General features: G+C 38.7%; 1 protein-coding gene across 3 annotated transcripts in view; it reads left to right on the top strand.

Annotated features, from left to right (window-relative positions):
- The window catches only part of CDK14 (cyclin dependent kinase 14), a 297405-nt gene that overhangs the window by 92746 nt on the left and 191728 nt on the right, over positions 1-12931 (top strand). For all 3 annotated transcript variants that reach the window (XM_048510771.1, XM_048510773.1, XM_048510772.1), the window contains one exon: positions 1345-1424. In XM_048510771.1, the coding sequence (XP_048366728.1) occupies positions 1345-1424 (80 nt within the window). The remainder of the gene's footprint in view (positions 1-1344; positions 1425-12931) is intronic.

Below are 12931 nucleotides of genomic sequence, written 5' to 3'. Positions count from 1 at the left end.
TGTTCTATTGCTTGCTTCATAGTTTTTAAAAGAAATAGAAATGGTTCCACAGAAAAATGTAGGTGGCTCTAAATGCAGTGATCACACAGATGTTTGAGCATGTTTCCTCCTTGCTTTGGAAATTGGTAAGCTAAATACCCTAAAAGCAAAAATAAACTTGGGATAACTAGTGTAACAAATTCCAAACTAAGCTCGTTCAAGCAAGCTTTCCTTGAAATTTCGACATTCACTCAATTCCGTGTGTTCAATGCATTTCCATCGAGCATATGAGTGAGTCTTTCAAGACGACATAAGATTTAAATTCAAATTAGGATAAAAAGACGTTTAAATTGGCTGTACTGAGATTTTACCGAGCTGTGAATTAAAGAGGGAGGGAGACATCTGTTACAATATTCTGTTAATGGAACAATAATAATTTTAAATTCCTGTGTGTGGGTGTTGTAGTTCTAAAGCTGTGTAAAAATGTACTGCAAAGAGAAGTTCAGTTGCAAAAGAAAAGCACACAGTTTCTTAGAATTTCCTCTTGCCATCTTGTTGAGGCACCTCGAGGTAGAAGTGGGGATCAGGGATTGTGTGTTGGACTGGTTCAAATCATTCCTCATGGACCAGACCCAAAAAATTCAATTGGAGACCAATTATCACCAGTGTGGGGCTTAACGTGTAGACTACAAAGTGCAGCCCTGTCCCCTGTGCTCTTTATGTTAAGCCGTTCGGCCAAAACTTTCACACTTTGGGGGTTCACTGTCATCAACACACTGATGATACTCTCTCTCTCTCTCTCTCCCCCCACCCCGCCTAGCTGCTGAAGTTGAATGACTGAGAATGAACAAATTGGAACTAAATAATGGAAAGTTGTTGTGTACTGGTGTAATTTTGCATCATTTAATGTATCATGTTAACACTTATGCCTTCCGTGCTTCAGTTCTGTTTTTAGACTTCTGGTTGGTTCTACAAATCCTATTTCACTGTTTATTAAATGTCCCATATTGATGATTGTATTGACTCACTCTACGTAATCCGTTTTGTGTCCAACTGAGAAAGGAAGACAATAAATAATGTAAATAAATACAAAATACAGCTTTAAATGAAAGGCATGCTTCCTGAGTAAATAGGAACATTTTGTATTATCATGTAGCATTAAAAGAAAAACATTTTAGACATGGAAAAAACAACTAAGGTTACTTCATAAAAGTAGAAACTACATGCTGGTGAGTATGGTTGTTGGTTTTATAGATGCAAAAATGTCAATGATACTTAATGGGAAGAAGTTGAATGATCCACATTTCAGCAAATCTTCATCAGCACACTGTATTTCATTCTAACTTTGTGTTTTATTTACTCCAGGGTAAATGGCAAATTGGTGGCACTGAAAGTGATTAGACTTCAAGAAGAGGAAGGCACCCCTTTTACAGCCATCAGAGAAGGTACACTTCACTCTTTAATAATCTTGACTTCAGGGTGGCTCTACCATGCAAAGCACGAGCAACGCTATGTCTTAGGGTCGTGGTTCAGGGCGTAGCTTGTTCCATGGCTGTTTTTACTCCCCAGTCCACTCCTACTTGGCTTTCTCTTGGATTTTGCTGTGTCTCTTGTAATTGCAACTTCTTGCAGATGCTAGAGCCTTGGGCGTTTCAAATTACATGGTTATGTTCCCTGTAGGACGATGATTGCTACTTGAAACAAAAACAAAAACAAATCTACCATGTTGTGTGGGAGGTTACATAAAATAAAACCAATCTGTGCTTCTGTATAGTTATTTTATATAAGAACTGGTGTCAGGTATACAAACAGTATGTAGGTGTTTGTAGAAGAGCAGAAATTACTATTTGATTAGTAATAATAAATAAATAATTGAATTATATTTCCATATTTGTAACTATGGAATAAGTGGCAATTTTTAAATTGTTTATATTTGGCACAGATAAAATTGTGAGGCTGCCCTTTCCCTTTTATAATAGAGGGTTTTAAAAAATGTGGGCATATGTATACTTTTGGTTGTTTGTTTCCAAAAAATCTGAATAAAAACACTGAATGGAATCAAATCATATATCAGATAATGTTTGCATGATAGGATCATGGGAATACTTCATTTTTCTTAATTAGTGTAAAAACAATGCTATGAATTAACTTTGTTTTGGAAATAACTTTTGTACATCTGCTGCAAACAAAAGACAGGTTTCTGGAGTTATGAGAGAAAAGATTTGGATTTTCTGGCAAAGAACTGCTGTGTAGGCAGATGTATTATGCACAGTGAATTTGTCTTTTGCAACATGTGACTAAATAGACAGGAAATTGCACATTCTCTTCCACTTCCCATCATGTAATCATATGTGAAAAGGAACATTTATGCACCTTTCCCAAACTCATTCATTTCACCTGCATTTTGTTTCATGCTGTAACCAGTGAAGTTATCCTTAAAAAATTACTATTTACAGTTTATTTAAAGCCTTTCCATCTGTTGTAACACGAAAACAAGTTCTGGTCAAAGAAGCACCTACTTTTCCTTCCCTCCAAATAATATCTTTACAAATTCCCTTTGCATTTTTTGCTTTTAATAAACAAACCACCTCACAAAACAAACTGAAAAAGTATAACTTTCAATATTTCTGAGTGATGCGAGTTATCATTTATGGAGTAAAGCTACCAGTAAGTCTCTTTTGTGGGTGTCCCTTAGCAGAACTGTTTTCTGTGAACATCATATCCTCAATGTGCCTTCCCCACCTATTTGATTATGGATCAAATAGGATTCACACTTTTTTCTATGTTGATTTTCTTATTTTCCTAGTCTTCAAATCCACAAATCATCAATTCATTTTTTTCCATTTTAAGCAAAAAGTCCATTGGGGTTTGCAGTTATAAATACACTTAAAATAAGATTTTTTTTGCTAATCAAAGAGTAAGCTTAGCCAATTCCAGCACCTTAACAAACCAGTCGTCTATTGTGGATACTGATGACGTTTTCCGGTTTTGCATGTACACTATTCTCACTGCTGATTCCATTAGTGTTAATGCATAATGCGGGCTCTGTGAATAGCATCCAAATTTTTTAAAATTAATTTTCGTGCATGCAGGGCACAGTAGTGGATAGACTTTTGGTCTCTGACTATCTGAACATAAGTGGCAAAGTTGTGGCAGAAGCATGTAGGTTTTACATATTGAGTTTCTTTTGGGGTCATATTACTTCCTATCCCTTCAGATTAATTTCTTCCAGATAGAATAATAGGTACTGATTTAGGTAGGTCAACTTTTCTGTCATTGGTAAATTGCCATAGTAATAACTGTGCTAGAAGAAAGTTACTCCAGACAATATTGAATATGGAAATATTTCTGTTCAAAATAAGTTCTGCTGTGTGTGTACACTCAGTTGTTAGTACATCTAATAACACCTCAGTGAAACAGGACTACTCACAGATGGGGGAAAGATTTAAACTGTTTAATTTAGACAATGATTAAATGTTCCTCATTACCCTCAAGGAGGCATGGAATGCTTAGACAATTCAGTGTTAGTAGGAAAGAGAAATAAGGAAAATGGAAGGATGTGGAGAAGTGGTGTACATCCCAACCCTAATCCCACTTCTGGTCAAAAAGAATAATTTCACGGGTGGGGCTATGCGTCAAAGGAAAAGTGTGTGCTGATCCTAAATAATTGCAGAATTCCCTAAAGACCAGTAAAACTGTGAAGGAAGTAGAATCCTTAGTTTACCGTATTCTGGAGCAGCCATTGCAATTACGGTCTGGATACGTGATGTGAAAAACACATCCCTGAATTTCATACGGTATGAGTGAGAAGGCCAGGTCAAAAAAATGCCCTTTGCCTGTGCTGTATTGATTGGATTTGGGTCTAGATAAGAAGTTTCCTCTTAATCTAACCTCAAACCATTGCAATCACTAAGCACTGTAGGATGCTTGTTATGTAGCACTTGACAACTGAGATTCAGAACTTAGGTGGCAGGAAGATACTTGTTCCAGAGCTCAGCGGTCTCATGCAGTTGTGATGTGAAGTTTTCATGGATTCTCAAGTTGTTTCCCTTAATAGCTACCTTGGTGGTCCTGTGCCATCCAGTAGGGTAGTGAAGTAGGGTAACCGTAAACAAGGTAGGGGCTTTGGAGTACTTGGAAGATTCCCTAGTTGGGCAGATTAAAAACTGACTGAAAGTGGGGAAAAAGTCATCATGACCAAGGGTACATAAAATCAAAGACCTGTAAAATTAGCAGGTTAGGAACTGTTAGAGGTAATGAAAAGAATAATTGGTCCCTAGAGAGCTATTTTCCCCTCCTCTCTTGAACAAAGGGACTTTCCCCACTCACTGTTTGTTGCACGGTAACCCAGACAAATGACCCGGGGTTTTCAAGCGCTCCCCACCACGCCAGCGGCGACAGCGCAGTCGCCCCGAATTTGCCGCTCTCCCCGCTCCTCAGCGCACGTCAATTTTGCTGCTGTTTTGAACAGCACCTTTTGGGAAACTGTGCGCTGGCCGCAGGGTTGTGGGGAACTTTGGCAGCTAGCGCGATACTGAATTTCGTGCCACTCACCGTGATGTGTGTGCTCCTGACCAATCAGGCAACAGCAGGACGTGTCTACATGGCAATGAATCCACATCAATTTCAAGAAGGGGGAAAAAATCCTCAAAAGCGGCACAACATCCAATCACAACAGAGACACACACACACACCCCCGCTCCACCAAACGCACGGTCTTGGGGAATGCTTCATTTCCGAGCCGCGCAGTATTTAGGTAAGGGTTACGATGAAACAGTGCTGTGGGGAGCAATTTTCCGCGCTGGAAAGCAGCAGAGTGTAAAGGGCACGGATTACATGAGCTACCATTTCTGAAGTGGGAAAAGGCCCAAAGACAATAAATGTTTATGGAGGAATTTGCTTCAGATTCTAAAATAAGTTGAACTGCTTGATTTAGGTAATGACTACAGATGGCTTTGCAGCCAACCCTGAAATGTTTTTGCACTGATCTGCACAGCTGTTGCACTCAAGGTCAGGGACTTTCTGTGTAGCTTTGTGAACATCCCATCCCATGAACATTCATAAAGCTATATTCTGTGTAGCTTTATGAGCATCTCTGTAATATAATGGGAGGAAAGTGGCGTTAGAAGCATCTAGTGTGGTGTAGTGATTAAGAGCAGGTGCACTCTAATCTGGAGAACTGGGTTTAGTTCCTTGCTCTGCCACTTGAGCTGTGGAGGCTTATCTGGTGAACCAGATTAGCTTGAGCACTCCAACATATGCCAGCTGAATGATCTTGGGCTAGTCACAGTTCTTCAGTGCTCTCTCAACCACATCCTACCTCACAGGGTGTTTGTTGTGAAGGGGAAAGGGAAAGCCCCTTTGAGTCTCCTTGCAGGAGAGAAAGTGGGGACATAAATCAAAGTTGTCGTCGTCTTCTTGAAGAAATGTAATATATACAGCTTGCATTTTGTGAACATATGTAAGCGTCTATGATTGTGGCTGAAAATTTGCCATCACCAATTTTGTGAGTTAATTGAATGCAGGGGGGAACTCCCACATCTGAGCACTCTACTGCACATCTGCCTTGGTGTCCTCTCTTCTGGATTGCTGGCCACTATTATGGGAAGGGCTTGTGTTGCATATTTTGACTGTAGCAGTGAATGCCTTTAAAATGAGGTCATGTTCATTTCATATCTGTGTTTATTCAAGCAGGATAGCATTAACCATCATTGTTGATATGGATGGAGATTGTGTTAAACTGCTGCAACCTCCCTCGCGGGACAAAAATTTCATTTTTATCACCACCAGTCCAGGTGTTCACTAGGCATGGTTAAAATCTTCTGATAAAAGGAATTGTTAGCCAGAACAAAAACATCTTGACTTTTTAAAAAAGATCCCAAGCACAGGATTGTAATTACAAAGCAAAATTAAATGTATTATTAAAGAAGTTGGCATTTGAAGTAAAACAAATAGACAGTGTGGAGATAAACACAGCCACAGAGAGAAACACATCTTACCATGACATGCCTCTGAAGATTCCAATCACGGATGTGGACTTAATGTTAGGGGCTAAAACCACCAGACCACAGCCACACAGCCTGGAAAACCCACAACAGTCTATTAATTCCAGTCGTGAAAGCCTTTGACAAAACTTGGAAAGCTTGCATAACACTTACAAAACAACAGAATATAAGTTAAGGTGCTGCTACTTATGTTTCAGACTTACAGAACTTGAAGACCACATATCTGGAAGACTGTATCTCACCCCCCCCCCCCAACGCCAAATAAGTTCCACTAAGCAGCTATTTTTTCCTACCCCTTTCCAGCTAGGAAGGTACATTCCTGAGCCCATGCCTTCTATGTTGTAGTTCCAGTGTTGTAGAATGGTTTCTCACAGAAAGTAAAAACTGTTTATTTATTGTTGATCTTTCAAAAAATGATGGAAGGCCGTGTTACTTCCTAGGTGGCTGGAGAATTGGGGCATATGGTGTAAGGTGACATCTTTTGTTTAGGGTGAATGAAGCAGTTTCTACCTGTTTGGGAGGGTTTTTAAAAATTCCTGTGTGATATGTATACAATCACACATGTATTCTTGCCTGAGTCACCTTGAGTACATGCTTATTTACAGCACTAGTAATCTGGCATCCTTCACAACGTGAGTTCCAATGTCAACTAAAATAATAGTAAGCACAATAGAATTATATGACACTATCAGTAAAAATGGCCTTCCAACACAGACCAGTGTATTTCATGGCTTTCTAAATAATTCTATACAGAGTCTCTGGAAGACTAATCATAGGAGAGCCTCCCTGGCACTGCTGGAAAGAACATGCTGTTGAGTGGGTGTTAATTGCAAGTTTGGTGGGTTTTTTTTTTTTTTTTGCATTCTGCCTTCTGTTTACAAGTTAAAATTCTCTACAAACTTTGATGAACCAGGTAGAGTTGTAGCAGGGGGAAACCAGCCATGAAGAGCTTTGTCAATAATGACCAACACTTTGAACTCAACATGGTGATTTTAAGAGCTGTTAACAGTGAGCATCAAAGGCATTGCTAATGTTCTCCTTACAGTATGTTGGCCCAGGATAGGTAGGAATTGAAATTGCAGCAGGTGGTTTTTAGGATTGCCAGCCGAGACCCATAAGGTTAAAGCATAGAGCTCTGGATAAATCCTAGAGTGCCATTCTGGCTCGATGATGTTGTGTCCATTTTTTTTACAGAAGTAACCCACTTTGGTGCGATGCTGAGAGCCCCATTAACAACCCCCCCCCCCCCACACACACACACAAGCAAGGGGAATAGGGGAGGCTGGTCAGGAGGCCTTGATACTTGATAACAGTTGTGCTTTTAAAAAAGTAGTTTGGTCTCAAAATAGCTAGTTTTTCTCTCATTTTAAATTTAATTCGGAGAATCTTTTTTGGTTGAAATATAAATGGACAGAGCATTTTTTGGCAGGTTGACAGGAATTAGGCTTGGAGTTACTTATGTGTCACAATACTCTGTTTTAGATCTCCAGCAGCAATGTTTAGGATTGTAAAACCTAAACATTCAATATAGACATTTTATTAAAAAAAAACCTCTTTGAAACAAGATCTATGCATGCTTGGTTTCAAAACTCTTCTGTTTCTAGTCCACAGATTCTTAACTTTTAATTCCTGACACCTATCAGGTAGGCAGTACTACCATTGAATTCTCTCAGGGCCAAAGTGAAAAAAGGGAGGGGGCATTAAAACAGTACTATAGGTAAGGCTACTATACAAAGGTTTGTCTTATTAATACGTCAACAAGAATGAAACGGATGCTCAAAACTGTGCCAGTATTTAAACTTGGCGTGCACTGGTTGGAAAACCAGTTTCTTCATTGTCTTCACCTATATTTCATTTTTTCTTCTGTGGAAATTTATACTTCCATGGATGGAGGATTATTTTTTGTGGTGATGATGCTGAAGCATGGAATGGATATTCATGTTTGATTCCTATATACCGTGTGCCTCTTCTTAAGGGCCTGTGAGAAAAGTGCAGGAACTGAGATTTTATCCACAGGACTTCTCTCTGTGATACACCTCTGAAGATGCTAGCCACAGATGTAGGCGAAATGTTAGGAACAAGATCTACCAGACCATGGCCACACAGCCCGGAAAACCCACAACAACCAGTTGAATACGGTCATGAAAGCCTTCGACAAAGCTTTTACACAAATAAATTCTTTCTTTCCTTTCTCGTATCGATGGCCTGGTCTTGGTAGGAGGCTCAGGTGAATAAAGAGGCTATAAAAATCCCTTTCAAATGAAATGAAATACAATACAATAATTAAAAAATCCCCACATTCTGCAGGCTTAATCCTTCCACATCAAAGACAGACAGTTCATTCAATACTTTTGAAAGAAGGCTTCGATTTGGAGTTTTTCAAAGGGTGTAAAGTTCTGTATTAAGGGCCATGCATATTTTCATAGTTTTAACTAAAATGTGAGCTAGCTCCTCATTTATGCCTACCCAAGTAGCATTTCTTTCTGTGCTGGGAATGAGCAAAACTATAGGCAGCACTGACCACCAAGAGACTTCAGAAGTTGAAGATGTCAGGTCTTCAGTAGTATGCATCTATGCATACATCAGAATCTAAAGTTGCTTACAGATATAAATGATTTGAAAACTTCAGACTACACTTTAAAGCTTCACATAAAAAATACCTTCATTGCCTGAAGATTCCAGACTAACCGAAGACATTTAACATCTGTAATCCAGCTTGCATAGTCAGAATACTGACCTTTTCCTCTGTCTGCAGTTCTCATATTTGTGAGAAATATTTCCCTGATTCCTCAAAGTATCATACTTTGGTGCTGAAATTTCTGCACATGTAAGCAATATCTCCACAGGGATTCCTTCCTGTTCTGTTTGCTTAAAGCATTCTGTATAACAATTATTTCAGTTCAAGATATTGGTGTCTTGTAAATTGAAGCCACATTTCTTGCTTTCGTTCTGGAAAGCTATTGCTGTCAGGTTTTACAATCAATATGAAAGGGGTTACATTTGAAATTAGATATTGGTCTTTACTGTCGTTACCATAATAAAAATTAATAGCCATGTAATTTTATTACCCTAGACACTATAAATCATATGCAAGACTGACTTGGATAGAGGTTTTGTAATGAGGTATTGTAGCCTTTAATTGTTTACACTGTTGGTTTTGAATATATCTCTGTTCAGTGACCCAAAGCCATTGCACTTACAATGTTGTTCTTATTGAGTATTGTGAAATATACCAATAAAGGGAATGGAGACTTACAGATGTTTTAATCAGCAAAAATGTCACGTTTGTGAAGTCACATGATCACATTCTTATGGTCTGTTTTTCTAATCCTCCAAAGCCAGGTAAAACTTTGAATGTATTTTCGATATCACAACAAATATGTGTGTGTTTAGACATGAATGCAGGTTGTTGTCGTGTTTGGGCACTCTGCCTACATAGAGAACATGATTGAAAGCTTCCTGGTTTTGGAAGAGTTCAATTTAAACTCCAGTTTCCGGTTGTCCAAATTAGATCCCAGTGTGCCCAGATGCCCTTGATCAGACATCATAGCAAACTGAAGTTTGATTGAAGGCTTCCTTAACCAGGAAGCTTTTAATTGTGTTCTCTGTGCAAAGGGCTGAAGGGGACTGCACTAATATGGCAATGAGCAGTGTTTGCTTTGTGAAGCATGAATGTAGCCTTTGTTGTCATCATGTCAGCCTCCTCCAGTACTAATTATTTGCACTGGCTCCTTGTCTTTGTTCTGTCTAAATGTTAGAGTGGGTTGGAATGGGAATTATGACATTTCTTTTAGAATTGAACTTTTTATTGGCTACCTGTTCAATTGAAATGACCTTCACGTTAAAGTCCTAAAAATGGGAAGACACAAATGAAAGCCATTCTTTAGCTTTCTTCGGTCTCTACATCTTTAAAGCCCAATCATAACCATGGTTTGGATCCCACCTGACATTAGTACCGACAGAAGTGTCAGTAATTATTATTAACCATTGCTATAGGCCTCAGACTACATTTCCCAGCCTCTTCATTTCAGGGGGCATTTTGAGCTACAGCGGGAGGCAAAGTCAAGAACATCATGGTCCACTGACGGGACCATTAATGTCAGTAGAAATTTTCCAGATCCAGGTAAACATGATAGTTTCTATTGATTTCAGTAGACATTTACATCCAGGTTGAGTGTACTGAAAGCCAAGTGTCACATGACACAAGCTACCTTTTTCCTCACTTGTGTAAGGAATGTATCTGTCTCATGCAGCAGTGTTGTCAGAGTTACTTGGGTGACCTTGGCCCAGACACACAGTTAAAGAAAGGCAAGGTGTGAAGGAAGGAAGTAAATATGTTTTATCTTTCTCTGTCCTCTTCCTTTTGTCAGTATTAGTTTGAACTGTAAACACCTTGAATGTTGGCACACACCTCTGTAGACATGGCTGTGTATAACAAATCTCACTGTTTGAGGAAGAGGTCCATTGTATTGGATATATAGCAAGGCAGGTTTTACCTCATCAAGACAGATCTGGGTTAATCTTAGTTCAGCTTTGTGCCTTGGAACTGGAGACCAGTTGACCCATTCCCTAACTTAATATTTTGATAGCTGTGACAATAATGGAACCCATGAACTGGTTATTATGTTATAAATATAATGGGCTTGATGAGTAAAGGCAATACTCTGGCATGAAGCAACTCTGTGCTTCTACAAGAAAACTGCCACAGGCCGCCAGCTATTCCCCGGCCTCATCCTGAAAAGTTGTTTGAGAAGTTCTCTTGCTTTCTCCACAGAAAGCGAGAAGTATGCATGCAGTGTCGGGACAAGAAATCTTGCCTCCTTTTTTGGCACGCCACAGAGAGAAAGCGCACTGGGACAAGATTTTTTGCCCCGACATGCCTCCTTTCTTGGTGTGAGAAAGTGTGTTGGGACAAGTTGGGACCAAATTTCGAATGAAGCCTGTGAATTTGGTCATAGGAAGTCTCCATATCTTTCAGCCCATAAAATCTAAAATTTACCCAGATATATTCATTTTTAAAATGAAATCTTTAGTGAAAACATTTTAAAATGCAGCCTGATACATCACATCCAGGGATCCTAACAAAATTTAAACCTAGTCTAAATGTCCTTGAATTGTTTCTGAAAGGAACTTAAAACAATATGGCTGTGATTAATTAAGGATCTTCAACCTTGTAGATCCTCAGGCACTTTTGGAAATAAGAGAAGGTATAGGGCAGGGGTCTGCAACCTGCGGCTTTCCAGAAGTTCATGGACTACAAATCCCATCAGCCCCTGCCAGCATGGCCAATTGGCCATGCTGGTAGGGGCTGATGGGAATTGTAGTCCATGAACATCTGGAGTGCCATAGGTTCACCACCACGGGTCTATGGTATCAAAAAGCACTCTCAAGTGATACTGTAGCTACAGGCAATCATAAAGTACTTTTTAAGGACATTGTAATTAAGATTTCTTTTATGCTGAAAGTTCTGTTAATTAGTCAAGTGTAAAAATTATCAAACTAGACTAGGAAACTTTAAATCTTTCCTTACTTTCCATTATATTCCAGTAGGCTTTTTGCTTTATTTCAAGTTCATCCTGCAAGATTCTGCTCCAGTGTGTTACAAATGATTGCCTGCCTTTCCTTAATATCATTATCTTAAGCTCAAACTACAAATTTCTCTAAATTTTGACATTCCTCATTCATATATAAAGTTGGGTATGGGGCGAGTTTTGAGAGAAAATTGATAGTGTACGTGACAAGAGTTGACCCCTCACCATCCTACAGGGAGCTTCCCTGCAACCCCTTTCCCAGCTGGCCTCACTTTTGATATTGAAACCCAATTGAAGTGGGGAGGGGTATGTTGAATGACTGACAGCAAAGAGGTAAACCTTGGGAGGTGAAGATTCAACTCTTCCCACTCATACCTCTTTGAACCTTAGCATCCGCATTATGTTGACAATTTTTGTGTTAGTGTAATTCCTGTTTCCTATACCTTGTTGATTTTGGTTACTTTTTAAAAAAGTGGTTTAATCATCTGTAAAATGTTTAATTTTTATTGTCTTTATTTTAAGAAACTCAACTTCCTGACTACTTGTTTTATTTGGACCCACTTAATCTTGCAACCCCTCCCCCCAGCAGGACTGGGCTCACTATAGACAACCATCAGATAGAGGAGTCAACTTTAAAGCCAATCACTCAAACCAGGAAAAACTCATGTTTTCTTTGCATTTAGTGGTAGGAGTTAGATCTTTTACCATATTTCTGTGCTTCTTATGTTTGATTCCATTAATTTGTATTGAACCAAAGCTATCCTCCAGAATTAATGTATACTTTTAAAAAGGAAACAAAATCACACAGCATATTAGTGAAATTGGTTCCATATATAATGAGACTGACAGATTTACGTTTCAAAAACAGATAAAGCATAAATTAGATTAATCTAAACATAATACAAAGCTGAATTGCTTCCTGTAACAGCACTTAATTCTTGACCTGTTGAAGCTAGTTTATACTGTTATCTTCTACAAATCCTAAATTCTAAAGTACTTGTTGCTGGGTTTTTAAAGTGCTGTGACATTACTAGGTTAAATTATCTTCTCTCAGAAGAAAAAAAACAGCTTTCAAAGTTCGCTGGCTTTGATTTGCTCAAGATAAGATAATGTGGGGTGAAAATGTGAGAGATGGCTTTTGAGGGCAGTTTTTAGATTCTTCCTCTGTCTAGGCTGTCGTTATTAAAAAGAAAAGAAAAAAATAGCGTGGCATTTTTCACCAAGTGATCTTTCAGTAATATCTTTCATTACTTTTGCTCAGAAACATAATGAAACAAATATCTGATCTTAAGACTCTGAACTTGAAGAAGAATAAAGAAATTTTTTGTATAGCTTTCCTGTTTTTTGCTCGGAGCACGGGTGGTGGTGTATAAATTGAATAAAATGAAGAGCTAGACAAGGATATCGCAATTGGGA

The sequence above is a fragment of the Sphaerodactylus townsendi genome, linkage group LG11, assembly GCF_021028975.2.
Source record: "Sphaerodactylus townsendi isolate TG3544 linkage group LG11, MPM_Stown_v2.3, whole genome shotgun sequence".
NCBI classification, from domain to species: domain Eukaryota; kingdom Metazoa; phylum Chordata; class Lepidosauria; order Squamata; family Sphaerodactylidae; genus Sphaerodactylus; species Sphaerodactylus townsendi.
Note: the sequence above shows the minus strand (reverse complement) of the source record. Positions and strands in the feature narration are given on the sequence as shown.